Genomic DNA, 13176 nt, shown 5'->3' with positions numbered 1-13176 from the left:
CCCCCGGCCTTTTTTTTTTTTTTTTCTCACTGCCAAACATCACAAGAAAGTAAAATTATTTTTGATAGCGTGGTGCAGTTCGGGTGTCCGACGTTTAGGCTGCCTGGGGTGAATGGGGGGAAAAAAAAAAAAATCTCTCGCTCAAATCCTTTTCCCCTCGCTCAGGAGTGAACCCTTCTCCGCGGTTTTCTAAAACCGAAAGTCTGGATAACGGGGTACTGTGAAAAAGTTGCTTGCTGAACATCGCGAGGGACTGAGAAAAGGAGAAGGCAGGCTGTAGATATAACACCAGAAACATCTAGGCTGAGATTAATCACGGAATAAAGTTGGACTTCTCCCTTCCTCAGCGGTTTTGCAGTTCGAATTCAATCGCAGAGAGTTTCTCTTCCTTTTTCCAAGGGAAACCCTGCACTTTTGTCCTTTAGCCAACGACACTTGCTTTAATGTGTTTCTTAGGAACAGCAACTAGTTTATACTGCATTACGTGTTTAAAACATTTTCTTCCTTTACAGATAAAACCTTGTTCAGAACTATCATTTCCTGTGAAGATCTACTTCTGTGTCACTATTTTGTCTCTGCTAAGTGTGATAGGGCTAACCGTAGAGACACTCGTTCGACAAACCGAGGAAGATTTCACCATTTCTCTTATTCAGTTAATTGGAGTTGGTAAGAAACATACTGTTTGTATTTTAAAACAAATGCAATTTTTCCCAAGGTAGTAATTAAGCAGCAACTGAAGTTTCTTATTTCACTCCATTTGGCCTGATAATGTTACACGTAGAATCTTCTGCTAGTTTAGCACTAACCGTCTAGATGCTTTTGCCATTGTTGCTTTTCCCAGTAGTATTTTAGGGAAAGGATCAGTAATGGATGTGGTGTCATTCAAAATAATATTCATGTGTGAATAGTGCGAAAAAATACTCAGGTTTTAGGAAGTTTTGCTGTAATTGGCTTTCTTACTGGAGTTTCATTAGGCAGGTGTGGCAATAATTTTGCTTTCAGACAGCTGTCACTTTATGTAAGATATACTGAATGTTCAGCTATGCCAGAAAGAGCTTACCATTTCCCATTTTAACGTCTGTGCCATAATATGCTGGGGAATTCAGAGGTATCCACGCTCCAAGGCTTGTCATAGAACGTACATCTCCTGACCTGAGCCATGCTCACACCTGAGTTGTAGTTGGTTTCAAGGCACCTTCTTACATTGCAAGAAACCAAACATACACAGTTTGATCTGAAACAAGAAAACGTTAAGTCATCTCTCTGTGTTAAGTTCCTGCAAGGATGTTGCTTCACCTGAAGTACTTAAATAAAAGAAAACAAGGACCTCATTTTTTTTAAAGCTCTCTTTTTTTTTTTTTTGTCTAATAATTTTTGTCCTACTGGAAGCAAAATCCAAACTTCCCCGAATATTTGCAATTACAGCTTCAGTAGAAACTTAGGTTCATATTCCTGGGTCCATTTGTATTAAATAGAAGTGAAACTTAACATGAAAATAAATACAACTGTAAGTATTTTAGGAAGTCCTCTGCAGTGGCTTTAGCAGGTCTTGGCTGTTGGCTCGCTGGCCAAAACAGTGTAGAAAAGAATAGACTCTGTGGGTGTAACACCTTGTGTACAAGAAGGACACACTAATCATAAGCAGTCATTGCTTTCCAGCTTTCACGCTTTCACCCAGAGGGAACAAAGACAATAGATTTGTTCCAGATTCTATAATTAGACACATAAAACAATACTTTTATTCCAAAACCCTGGTTTGATTAGCAGCTTTTCACACAGGACTCAGCATACCAACAAAAATTGCAATGTTAGAACAGACCATTGGTGCCTCCAATCTGTCACACTCTTTTTTTGTTAGCAACCACTGTTTTGTGCTTCAGAGAAAAATGAAGAACCTTCATAACAAACCAAATGAATCACATGATGTTATAAATGGGGAAGTTGAAAGCATGCTTGCTAATCTATTTTACCCCCTCCTACCTTCTGTTGATACTAATTAGTATTCTGTGCTGCAACACACACACAGGAAGAAGCGCACGCCTCTCCCAAGCCTCTGGTTTAAATCAGGAAAAATCGTGTATTTTTAAAACATTACTTCAGATTTCAAAGGTTTAATGTAAACAAAAGTTGTTTCAATGTATTAGTCAGTAAAGGGAACATAATTCAAGGAATGTGTTAAAACTGTGATTGGCTTACCTTGAGATTTCAAGATGTGTAAACTAACCTCCATAAACATGCCAAAACCATGTTTCCTATAGGCTAGACAGAGACTGACAGAACTGATAATAGTTCTTTAAAGAAAAACTAGATGCCCTGGCTGTAACAATCTCTTGGGTTTACCACTAGAGAGATTTACTTTAAAGAGGGTTTGGGATTTAATTTGTTGGAAAATGTTCACTTACCACGAACAAGGGGATGTCCTTTATTTCAGAAATGAGCTAATGCTCAGAAGAAGTTTGTTTTCAAATTATTTGTACAGACTTCTTCCAATTTAGCAGCTGAATTTTCAAAACAAGGAAATACTGTCTTAAATCTTTCAGGTCTTCCTGAGGTCACAAGCATGCAAAAAAATCATATGAGTCACTTTGTAATTTGCCAGTCATTTTCAGTTTTCTCAATCACTTAATAATTAAGTGAAAAAGAAGTTAATTCACTAGAAGTTTTTTTTAGAGAGACTGAAGTTGTTATGTTACTTTGAAAACTGCTACGACACTTTGTCCCCATGTCCCAGCCTAACAAAACTAGATTATTTGATGTGCGGAATCCAGGAAGTAGCCCTCTGGAAAAAGAAATCTGTTGTTACTTTGTTTATGGTAACAATTAACTAGTGTTTGCAGGAGCATCCTACATAAGAACAAAGCACTGATTCCTGTTGTTACGAAAGGAAAGCCTCTTATTTAAGCTTTGTCAAAACAGCGTAGGGTCCAACACTGACAGCTAACTGTGGTGTTAGGAGTGGTGGGTTTTGATGTATTTTATAAAAATGTAACTCAGAACTTGTCCAAACCAGTTCTTTTCTGGACTATAGTTTGCAGGGTGGGGCGTTTCAAAATTTCCACAACAAAAATAAACTGTTAGGAATCCAGCCTAAGTTCAGTTCAACACACAAGCCATTTGTAGCGGTCAGAACCACGCAAACAATACTGTAGAGGTATGAGTACGAGTAGTAAATGGCTTGTTAGTTACTTGAATTACTCTCACTGGGAAGATAATGTAATTTCAGTTCTTTAATAAAAATGGTGTTGCATCATTTAATTCAAATATACTGTTCAACATACTGTTCAATATAGTATTACTAGAATAACATACCACAGCTGCTGATTAATTTGGATAGCTAATATGTTGCCATTTTCAAAGTGTTACTTCACAAGTAATTTAAAAATCTACCAAATTATTTCATGTCTTGTATGCTAAAGACAGGGGAGAGTACTCATTTTAAGTATCTGATTCAGGCTCCTTGGTAAGTATAAAGATACGCTCTTGACTGAGGAGCCAAAGTTACACGGTCCTGATACTTCCATTTTGTCATCTGGATTTGCATCGAAAAATTGCACCATGTGCAATTTGTGCTCACCTGGTAACTGACCTTTCCTTCTCCTTCCCAGTGTTCTGTGTATACTATGTGACTAGAGGAATCCTGCAGGAGAATCGCCAGGAGCTCATCGTCTTTGTTCTTTCCATCTTGCTAGTGATGTTTCGTTCCATTGTCAACTTCACAGTTCTCTCTGCTGAGCAAAAGCCAAAACTCCTGGTTAGTCTCCTGGTTTTAATTAACTTTGCTTTTCTCCACATCTTGGGTTTGAAAATCTTGGAAAGGCAAGACAGCTGTGATAAGGGCACTGATAACAGAGAAAAATCAGGCTGAATTATTCCTACCATGGAGTAACAAAACATGCACCTCCACCACTGCAAATCTGTTTCTCTGAGCTATTCTATGGGTTTCTTTGTGGCGGTATCTGAAAGTAACATAAGTATCAAAGAATTTATTCACAAGGGATTACTGCAGAAGGTGTCCTTCACTTCACCTACTCTCCTTCAGATTTCCATCTATAAAATGACTGGCCTAAAGTCACGTAAATCTAACCTACAAACAGAACTGGAATCTCAAGTCTATATGCAAGGGCACAGCCATTAGCCCCACTGCTCCGTAAGTGCAGCCATGTATTTTTATGAGAGTTACGGTAACCTGCTGCAAGGAAACAAAAAAATACAATGTGCTAGGGGAGGTACTGCCATTCCAGATTATCTTGTTTGCATTTCATAACAATAAAATTTAATACAAGGATTGTATTCTATGCGTTACTAAGATTTGTAGTTAAACTTCCACTTGCCGTGCTTCTCAGAAGTCCTTCCCTTTTGTGGTCACACGTTTATCACAAATGTGAGAAGGAGGTTCCTTGCTGTGAAGTCATCCAAAAATTACTCTTTGATAGAAGAGGTGGCAACCAAGCTAGGAAGATACAGCAAAGCAGAATTTGCCTATTCAGTTTACATATCAGTTGTACATTTACTTAAACATACTTATCTACAGCAGACTGGCTTGTTAGGGTCAATAAGGAACAGGCATCAAAGAGATGCAAATTACTTTAAGGTATGGATCCCAGTTATCAGTTTATATATTAAACAAGAACCTCAAAGTAAAGCCTGGTGTAGAAGATGTACTATTAAGGACTTTTTTTTACTACTGTAAAAGTAACTTGGATTACTGTAACTCCTGCTTCCTGAGCAAAATTTCTGAGCCAGAATAAGGCATACTAGTATAAATATTCTTATATCAACTAGTATAAATATTCTTATATCAGTGTAATTATGAAGGATGTGTTGCTGCTTCAGCCATCTTTAAAGCAGCAGATATTTAGTGTGAATGCCAGCAAAGTTGTGGATACAACCCAGACAAAACCAATGTTTTCCAAAATTTAGTAAGTACAGCATTCAGAATAACCCACTGTCCCCATTGAAATCAAGGGGGAAGATTCTTACCAGGTGGTTTATGCCATACAGGAAGCTTAGAGCCGGTCTCTATCAAAGCAAGCTGTTTCTTCAAACTGTATGATAAAACCTCAAAAAAAACCTTGCTAAAAGTCATCATGATATTACAGGGAGTGCAGAGGTTATGCTTCTCTTAACAGTTGTAAAACTACTACATCGAGGGTAACGTAAACCAAAATAGCCAAGGTGAGTTTACGGTTATTACCAAGTGGTTGCAACAAATGGCAAAAATCATGGCCTGATCTTTTCCACTTAACAGTGTGGCAAACTGTCATCTTTAATTGTTGTCTATTACAATGCTATTAATAGGCAGCCTGGTTCTCCTTACTCCTTTATTATTTCCAGTGGGAAGATTAAAGGTTAAAGACTGTCCCTGTTTTGGCACAGCCAGTCACATCCTTATTTCTCTTTCCCATCAGGCCCGCTTCATTCTGATCCTTTTGGTTGGCTCCTTTGATGTGATCTGTGCCATCATCCTCATTCAGAGTCAAAGCATGATGGCCTTTCGAGTGGGCGGTGCTCTAGAAAGCCTACAGTCGCAATACTTCATGCTGAACCTCTGTTTTTCCATGTTGACCTTTGATCTTCAGGCACAGGTATAGAACTCTCTCCCCTGGGTTCCCTTTTTTCCCTCCTGTTGAGAAAATCTTAGACTAGCTGAGCTGAACTATTAACTTCCTAGAGCAATCCTGCCTGTATCTTACTTTTTAGATAAGATTAGCTTAATAATGGTCATCTCTCCAGGTGTTTGCTATAGGGAAGCTTAGTTAAAATCCATAAAAAATGAATCAACATATACTTTCTCCTCGTCCTGCTCAAAAGGAGAACTGAAACTTATTTTTGGGAAGTTTGTGCATAAAAACAATTGCATCCAGAAGCTCCAATGCAACATGGCCTCCTAAAATAAGAAAGGTTATCACTGCACAACATCTCTGCCTACAGTCTCTTGCTTTCCAGTCATCCCAGCTGTCTCCTGCGTTTGAGAAAACGATACTGGGATGGGAGAGGGAAGCCTGACTTAGCGAGGCAATCAGGGTGAGATAGCAACCTGAAGTTACAGACAAGTGAAAGGAACCCAAGATCTGTTTAGAAAGAGTTTGTACTTCTGTACACTACCCTTCATTCTTACTTTACTATGTATTACCCTGTATTGCCTTATGCTTTGTCTGGGGCACATCCTACTGCCTTCCCTGTTCTTTGTTGTTGCTAACATGGCATACAGGGAAGTACGTCTGTCCTTGTGTCCCATTCTGTACTGTTTGTCAGTTTCTGAGGAAAAATTTTAGGCTTTAGATCTGTGCCCAACTTACTGTTGCTGGGAGTCTGTGTCAAATATTTTTTGGTGGGCTGTATGGTCTCAAACTAACAATTTTACCAAATCTTTGCCTCCTCTCTTTCAGCTCTGCTTGTGTGTTCTGCTGATAAGCCTGCATGAGATCACCCTTCTACATAACATCATCTCGGCAGCAGGGGTCCTTTGGGCCTGCCTGAAGGTGACCGTTAGCATCATCGCAGTAAGTGTTAAGCTAACAGCGACACTAGCAAGGATAGCCAACTTCTGAGACTACAAGTTCTCACCCCGAGCAATTATCACAGGCTGGGAAGTCATAGCCATCCCATTCTACGTAATACTGCTAAGTGGAAGGGAGCCAGAATGGATCCCAGCAGAAAACAAGAGCACCAACAATAATGAAGTCAGGTTTCTTATAAATCTGTGTCTCTCAACTGAGTGTACAGGATGAAACGTCACACTATCGTTATTCCTTTCTGAGGGACATTGTTTTATCTCAGTCCTTGATCACCTACTGTAATGAAACCTATAAGATCACATTATCTCCAATATTTCTATCTTTCTGAGAAGGTTAGGTGAAACTTGCAACAGTCCTCCAAATTATTATGGATATACAGATGCAGTGAGACTGTATAGGCCTTATATCCTTAGAAAACCACACCAAAAAGATGAGTGGTCCTTTATTGGGGCAGCTTCTTTGAAGGTGAGTGGCAGTTTTCAGGTTAATGTAAGGATTTGTGAACTTGAAATTTAGTTTTTCATGTCAGTCAGACTGAACTTCCTCCAAAATCTTGAGATCTCTGTTCCAAGAATGATTGCACAATCAGGGCCAAAGTACATCAGATATGTGAGTTTTTTATTACCAGGAAGGAGGTTAGGGGGTTTCGGGTTTGTTGGTTTTTTAGACTCCTTGGGTGTTTGCTTTAGCCATTCAGCCAAATTCCTGACAGCTGAAATACAGCTTTTCAAGTGTTTTGATTGCTTTCCTTGCTAAAAATGGAGCTAGCACCAAGCACTGTGCTTTTAAAATACTTTAGTAACTTGAGGTGAATAGTTGCACAGAATCATCTTTCTCCTGAACTCTGGAGTGTCGTGGCCACTAACAAGCTATCTAGCAAGGAAAAATGGAGAGGACTAACTGTGAGTGTGACACTTAGGAATGCAGACAGGGATATTAAACAGCTTGGTTTCCTCCTAGGAGCTCCTTATATACCTTTGTGAGGCACTGGATCTTTGCTTTCAGTTAAGTTGCATCGGGTGTGGAAAGAAGGGAGTAATCAGAACCATGTCTGTTTTCCTGCTAGGATTTAAAGTGTAAACCTCTCAGCCACTTCCCCCCCCCCCCCCCATCAGAAACAAAGTTGATCTGACCCGTTGCCCTTCACAGATTATGAGTTCTTTGCTTCTCCTTTATTTGCCTTTAGGCATTAAAAGAGGCACTGTTTCTTTTAAGAAAAGAAAGAGGTGCTTCAGTTAGATGCTCTCTTGTCCTAACATACGTGATATTCCTTATGCTTTCATCAATAGCAAACGTGTTTCTTAATAGTTCAACTAGTAATAGTCAATGTCCTAGGCATAAGTACATATTCTTGCCCTTTGCTCAAAACTGCGTACATTAGAACTACTTGAAAGCTACCTTTTACCCCATCTAGGTACATTACTGACTTCTCTGCTGGAAGAAGTTAACAGCTTCTTGTCTACCTAAGAAATAAGAAATGTAAAATTAATGAAAAAAAATGTAGCACTGTATTTCAGTAAGTGGCAGCACTGCAGGGCAACAGCAACTTAGAAAAGGTGGATACATTTCATAAGGGTCTGTCTGGTAGCTTTGCATCCACGGTAAAAATGATTCTGTCTCAGGCTAGAGCATGTAGACGGTTTGACAGAGGGGTGACAATAGGAACTCCTTTTCCTTACCCTGTTCAGACAAGTTTTTCACAATCAGCTGCTTGCAGAAAGATGCAGCAGTAGAGAAACATCTATCATTGTCTTGTTTGGTGCTCTCAGAAACCGCACTTACTATGAGGTTGCTATGTAAGAAGGTACGGAGACATACATAACGCACCAGAAAGTATAAGCATAATAGAAGGAAAAACTTGGAAATGCCTCATACGTGGTCCTTTCTGGTAACCGCAGTACTTGAAAGCACAGCTAAACCTCATGCTCCCTTATTTCTGGGTTGATGCACATGCCATTTCACAAGGGGATTTTTCATTATTTTTATTCTATTTATATACACACTCTCCCATTTACTTTAGTGGATTTATTTTTCCTAATCGCCATTATTTATTTTCTCTCTTTTCTCCTGTTAATTTCTAATTGTCTCTTTCCCCCTCCTCTTGTTTCTCAGCCTTTGTTTTCCTTTCCCTTTTGGTCTTATCTTAAGAGGAGCACTATGCAGTACCACCGAAAACAGAGACAATAGGAGAGGTGGCAAAGAACAGACTCCCTTAGGGGAGGGACAATTCCCTTAATACTTTTGTAGAGGTTCACATATTGACCCTTGCAGAAGAATCAATATTGGTTTTGGGGGGAGTCTGTGGTTGATCAGATGCATCAAATCTTATCATAGCATTGGCGCAGTCACTGTTTTCATTCCCAGTGACTCAGTTGTTTTTCTTTCATTTGCTCAGACCTGCCCTTCCAGTTCAGGACCGCTGAAAGTTGCTACCTGCCGGAAAGCAGTCCATCGTTTCTTCTTTCCCAAGTCCCAAGGTTAATTGTGAAACAAAGTTTTTCTGACAGTTAAATCCTCTTGCTTCTCCCATGTTTTAGTTCTCAGTGACTTTATTTCTCTGTAGTAGAAACAAAGGTGGAGAAAAAAGTCAGAGTGCTTTCAGTCTGTTAGCTACGAAGACATTAATTTGTTAAGAGAAAAATCTGAGCATACCCAAAGAAAAAGTACATCAGCGTAAATACAACTCTTCTGAGTCAGCTGCTTTTCCATTTAAGCTAGCTGGGAGTTGTACTGTAAGCATTAGAAGGCAGAGCTCAAGAGGATGCCGAGATGGCTTAAATCACACACAGCTGTCAGGATGCGCCCATGAAACAACCAGTTCTGATTTCACCAACATCACTCCTGGCCCAGCTCAGTGGAAAACAGAGACGGTATTTCCTGCTAAAAAAACCTAGGTAGAGAAGGCAAGAGGAGAACAAAGTTACAACTGAGAACTCAGCTAGACCAACATTTGAAATGCTATTGAAAAATCAACTATATATAGCCTTCATAGAGTCTATAGCAACAAGTTATAAAGTTATGTATATATCTCATCTTATTTTACAGATCTTAAAAGAACTGAAACCTCTGGTGTGGATTTTTCTGGGTCAGAATATACCTGAAGTAGTTTATCTCATCTACCTGCTTTACACGGTAATTCATCAAACTTACTTGCTCAATAACAGGGAGCAAGGCTGGAGGCCTCCTCTTCATTACTGGATCCTTGGGCCCAAAACATGGTGCCTCATTCCTGAGCGTACCCCTTTGTTGCAGCTCCTGTTAGAATCAATGAGAGCAGCAGGCACGTCCTACCTCTTCGGGATCAACTTTTCAAGACAGGAACCATGTCAAATTGCTCTTGAACTGATTAGTTAGAGGGAGAGGCCCTGGAAGTCTCTGCAACTGGCAAAGCGTCCAGAATGATTAGGGAAAGACACAACAAAATCCTCCAGTACAAGATACACAGCTCCTCAAAAATGCCTACCCTCCTTCACAAGAAGTCTCAAGTGGTGTCAGAGCATTTGACCATCTGCAGGGCCTCAAGTCATTATATTTTAAAGAATTTCTTAGGCAGCATCCCCAGCTGTCGATCCTGATGTAGCCAAAACAAGAGACAGTGCAAGCCCAGCAAAATCCAGTCTTAGGCATTTTTTTGGCACTATAATAGTGATAAAGCACTTTATCACTGGGGCACCCCAGCAACTCCCACAACACATGTGAAAGGAGGTAAGGAAGAAGGGCAAGGGCAAAGCAGATTGGTCATCATGGGAAGGACTCAGATGCTGATAGCAGCCAGTGTTTCTCATACTTCACATAAATAGTCTCCAGGTACTGGTAAGAGTCCAGTGGCTGCAGTCATCCAAGTCCTTGGGGTTCTATTAAAGTATGCAGTCAAATCAGGCTCTTCCAATTATTCACAGGCCTGTTTGTTTGATCTGGCAAAGTACAGAAGGACTACACGCTGTCTTTGGTGGCTATACTTTACTTGTCTTGCAGTTAGGAAGAAAAGTACAGGTGGTGGCTTCTGACATTAAGAGTAACATAACAACTTGAAAATAGCTAGGTCTCCTTCCAATTTTGTATGGTAACAATGAACACGCAAGAGTGACCAGCAAATGAGGGCACGGGCATGCAATGCAATACTCCTCTGTGCTAGAGAGATCTGTAATGTAGTCACTTCTTCACTTCTTTTTAACATCTTTTCTCTGACTACCTGAAAGGTAGGGAAAAAAAAAAAGTAAACTGCACTTACCGTTAATTACTTCAGCTCTGAAAAAGCTGCTAGATTGACTCTCTATATCAGCTGCTAACAACCCTATAAACAGGAAAATTGATAGAACTTAATAGACAAGCCAACTAACTGCACCAAAATTGGCCAGGATATCCATAACCTGCCTTGATTTGGAATACACGCCATTGGGTTTGTTAACAAATCAAAGTAGTCAGAACTGTGCTTTTTTAAATCTCATCCTGACGATCACTAGGCCTGCTAGGGCAATGACTCAAACCTGCAGGAAGGGGGAAAAGAATACTGCTAAATCTTAGTATCTTTCTTTCAGTACTGGATTTTTGCAGAGGTCTCTCATCTTAGTATTAACATGCCTGATCATACTTTGTTCGTGGGAGCAGTGACCCCTCTTCAATGCAGTAGATAGCTGCAGGATATAAACATGTTGCTTTTAATTAAAAGTTGCCATTTTCTCTGTGTCAGACCTCTCAAAAAAGCACAGGTTAGGCAATTACTAATGTCATAAGCACAGTAATCGGGCTAGCCATGAATGAAAATGGGATCATGAAGCCGGCCCCTGGACATGTGTGACAATAACACTACAATGACAGCCAGGGAACACAACTTCATTCTGTATTTTACAGTAGAAAGAAACTGAGATGTAAGATGCAGTCTGGTTTCCTTATCTCCAGCTAAATCGTTCTTTCAGTCTGGGCACAATACTGTTTTCATATGACTTCAGTGCTGCAGAGATGAGATGGTGTATGCATTTAGCTAGAGTCAGCGTGCACCCAGGGAATCATGTAATCGGGAAAGTAAGATGGTTTAAAAGTGACCAGTTCCCCGCCCCCCCAATTACTATCCAGTGACTTCTTTCAGAAACTTAGTGGTTGGCTGATTGCATTTTATGGCTTCAGGGTTTTGTGGCACTAGGTGTTGACTGTTGTATGTCTCTGTTTTCCTGCAGGTGATAAGGGAGTGGGGCAAAGGGAATTCTTACACTCTGGAAGCTGCTTTCATTACCGGCTCTTGCATTTCTGTTGCAATAAAATCTGTTTTGTTTTGGGCACTGATTCATGTCTACCGCAGCTTTGGGCAGGGGCTAAGAGAAAGAAGTAAGTAATTAAAAAGGTTGCCTTAACTATGAAGGTTGTAGCCTATTGTATGACGGTCACAATTAAGCAGAGAGCTTGTCGAGCCAGGAAAATAGTTAGGGATAGTCATAATAAAAGACAGATCCCTAATGACATCAAGCAGTACTGCAGCCTCAGAATTTACTGGCCTGACAAAGTTCAGAAGATTGGATGGAACATAACGTGGTTTCTCCCTCAAGAAAACTGACGTTAGTCAAAGTTGCTTCTAACCTATGTAAGAATCGCTGCTATCCAGAAAAACAGGCCTGTGTGGAAAAATGTCCTCTACACAAGATACGTGTAATTTTTCTTCTTTATTATGCTGTATAACTGCCTTATAATAACTGAGAGAGACAGAATAAAGGGACCTAGAGAACCACTAGTCTTAAACTACCCAAACCTCCTTTTACAAGAAGGACATAAATGCTGCCGGGCATTGGTGTTGACTGGTCTTCCTTTCTTCCCACAGTGTTTTCTTCCTATGGAAGGATCGACTCCTGAGCATCCCCCTTGTGTTCTATCTGCAGCTCTTACAGAGTGAAATCGTACCCGGGGAAGTTCTGATCAAGTACTTGCATTCAGGATGTAAGACAATGGGTCAGTTTCACAGAGGTAGAGGAAGTTGCTCAGAAAAACATCTATACATTTCTTGGTTCGTATCATGCTAGGGAACTATAGCAGCACAGCTGGTAACTTAGTTTAAAAAGCAAAGTGCTCTCGGGAAATTAACAGTAATCCTCTCAATTCAGTGAGTTTTGCTGACAGGACAATGCATCTTTCACTCCTTGTTTTCCTGATGTTGCTTTGTAACCACAGGAGGTTCACAACATGCATGTGAGTAGAGAATGTTGTTAATATAAATGCTATTTTTCTGGATATACACAAACATAATAATAATTTGCACATCCATCTTACATACCAGAGTCTAGAAGTGGATTGCCCTACCGTCATTTCTCAACTCAGATCTGTTGCTGAACAGAGGTCAAGCACTGAAGTTGTTTCGGTGACAGCTGTGTTCCCTGATCTCCGCTATGGCTGTGTGATGGCTTAACTCCAACAGAATGGCTAGGGCTCTTGTTCTGAAGTCAGAGGAGGAACATTTCAATTTTTTTTGTTTTTTTAAAATCCCAGCTACACATGAAAACTACGCAATGTAATCTTATGCCTTCCTATAGTGTATCTAACCAATGTGCCATTTCATACACCAGGCTGACTGTTAAACTAAGCCTTTAATATTGCAATTTAAAAGTTTGGTATTTTATTGATTGGAACCTTTAGCTACTGGCTGTCTATTTTTTAATAAAGTATAAACACAGTT

At 40.0% G+C, this 13176-nt stretch overlaps 1 protein-coding gene and 1 long non-coding RNA gene across 9 annotated transcripts in view; one reads left to right on the top strand and one right to left on the bottom strand.

Moving 5' to 3' along the window:
* LOC128143993 (uncharacterized) overlaps positions 1-13176 on the top strand; it is a 13777-nt gene extending 601 nt beyond the window's left edge. The window contains exons 3-10 of one of the 8 annotated variants that reach the window (XR_008235949.1): positions 513-666; positions 3606-3751; positions 5409-5585; positions 6390-6503; positions 9564-9650; positions 11693-11840; positions 12328-12692; positions 12781-13176. Coding sequence is in view for 5 of the 8 variants with exons in the window: in XM_052792197.1 (XP_052648157.1) it covers positions 513-666; positions 3606-3751; positions 5409-5585; positions 6390-6503; positions 9564-9650; positions 11693-11840; positions 12328-12359 (858 nt within the window). In the remaining 3 variants the exon portion in view is untranslated. Of the gene's footprint in view, positions 1-512; positions 667-3605; positions 3752-5408; positions 5586-6389; positions 6504-8913; positions 8996-9563; positions 9651-9770; positions 10224-11692; positions 11841-12327 lie in introns of those variants that run through there. The other 7 variants (XR_008235951.1, XR_008235950.1, XM_052792201.1 and 4 more) reach the window with 7 other exon arrangements.
* On the bottom strand, positions 6793-9776 carry LOC128143996 (uncharacterized). The gene is made up of 3 exons (XR_008235953.1): positions 9669-9776; positions 9171-9398; positions 6793-9075 (listed from the first exon to the last, which is right to left on the bottom strand). It is a non-coding gene; the product is annotated as an uncharacterized LOC128143996 (long non-coding RNA).

The sequence above is a fragment of the Harpia harpyja genome, chromosome 7 (assembly GCF_026419915.1).
Source record: "Harpia harpyja isolate bHarHar1 chromosome 7, bHarHar1 primary haplotype, whole genome shotgun sequence".
Classification (NCBI taxonomy): domain Eukaryota; kingdom Metazoa; phylum Chordata; class Aves; order Accipitriformes; family Accipitridae; genus Harpia; species Harpia harpyja.
Note: the sequence above shows the minus strand (reverse complement) of the source record. Positions and strands in the feature narration are given on the sequence as shown.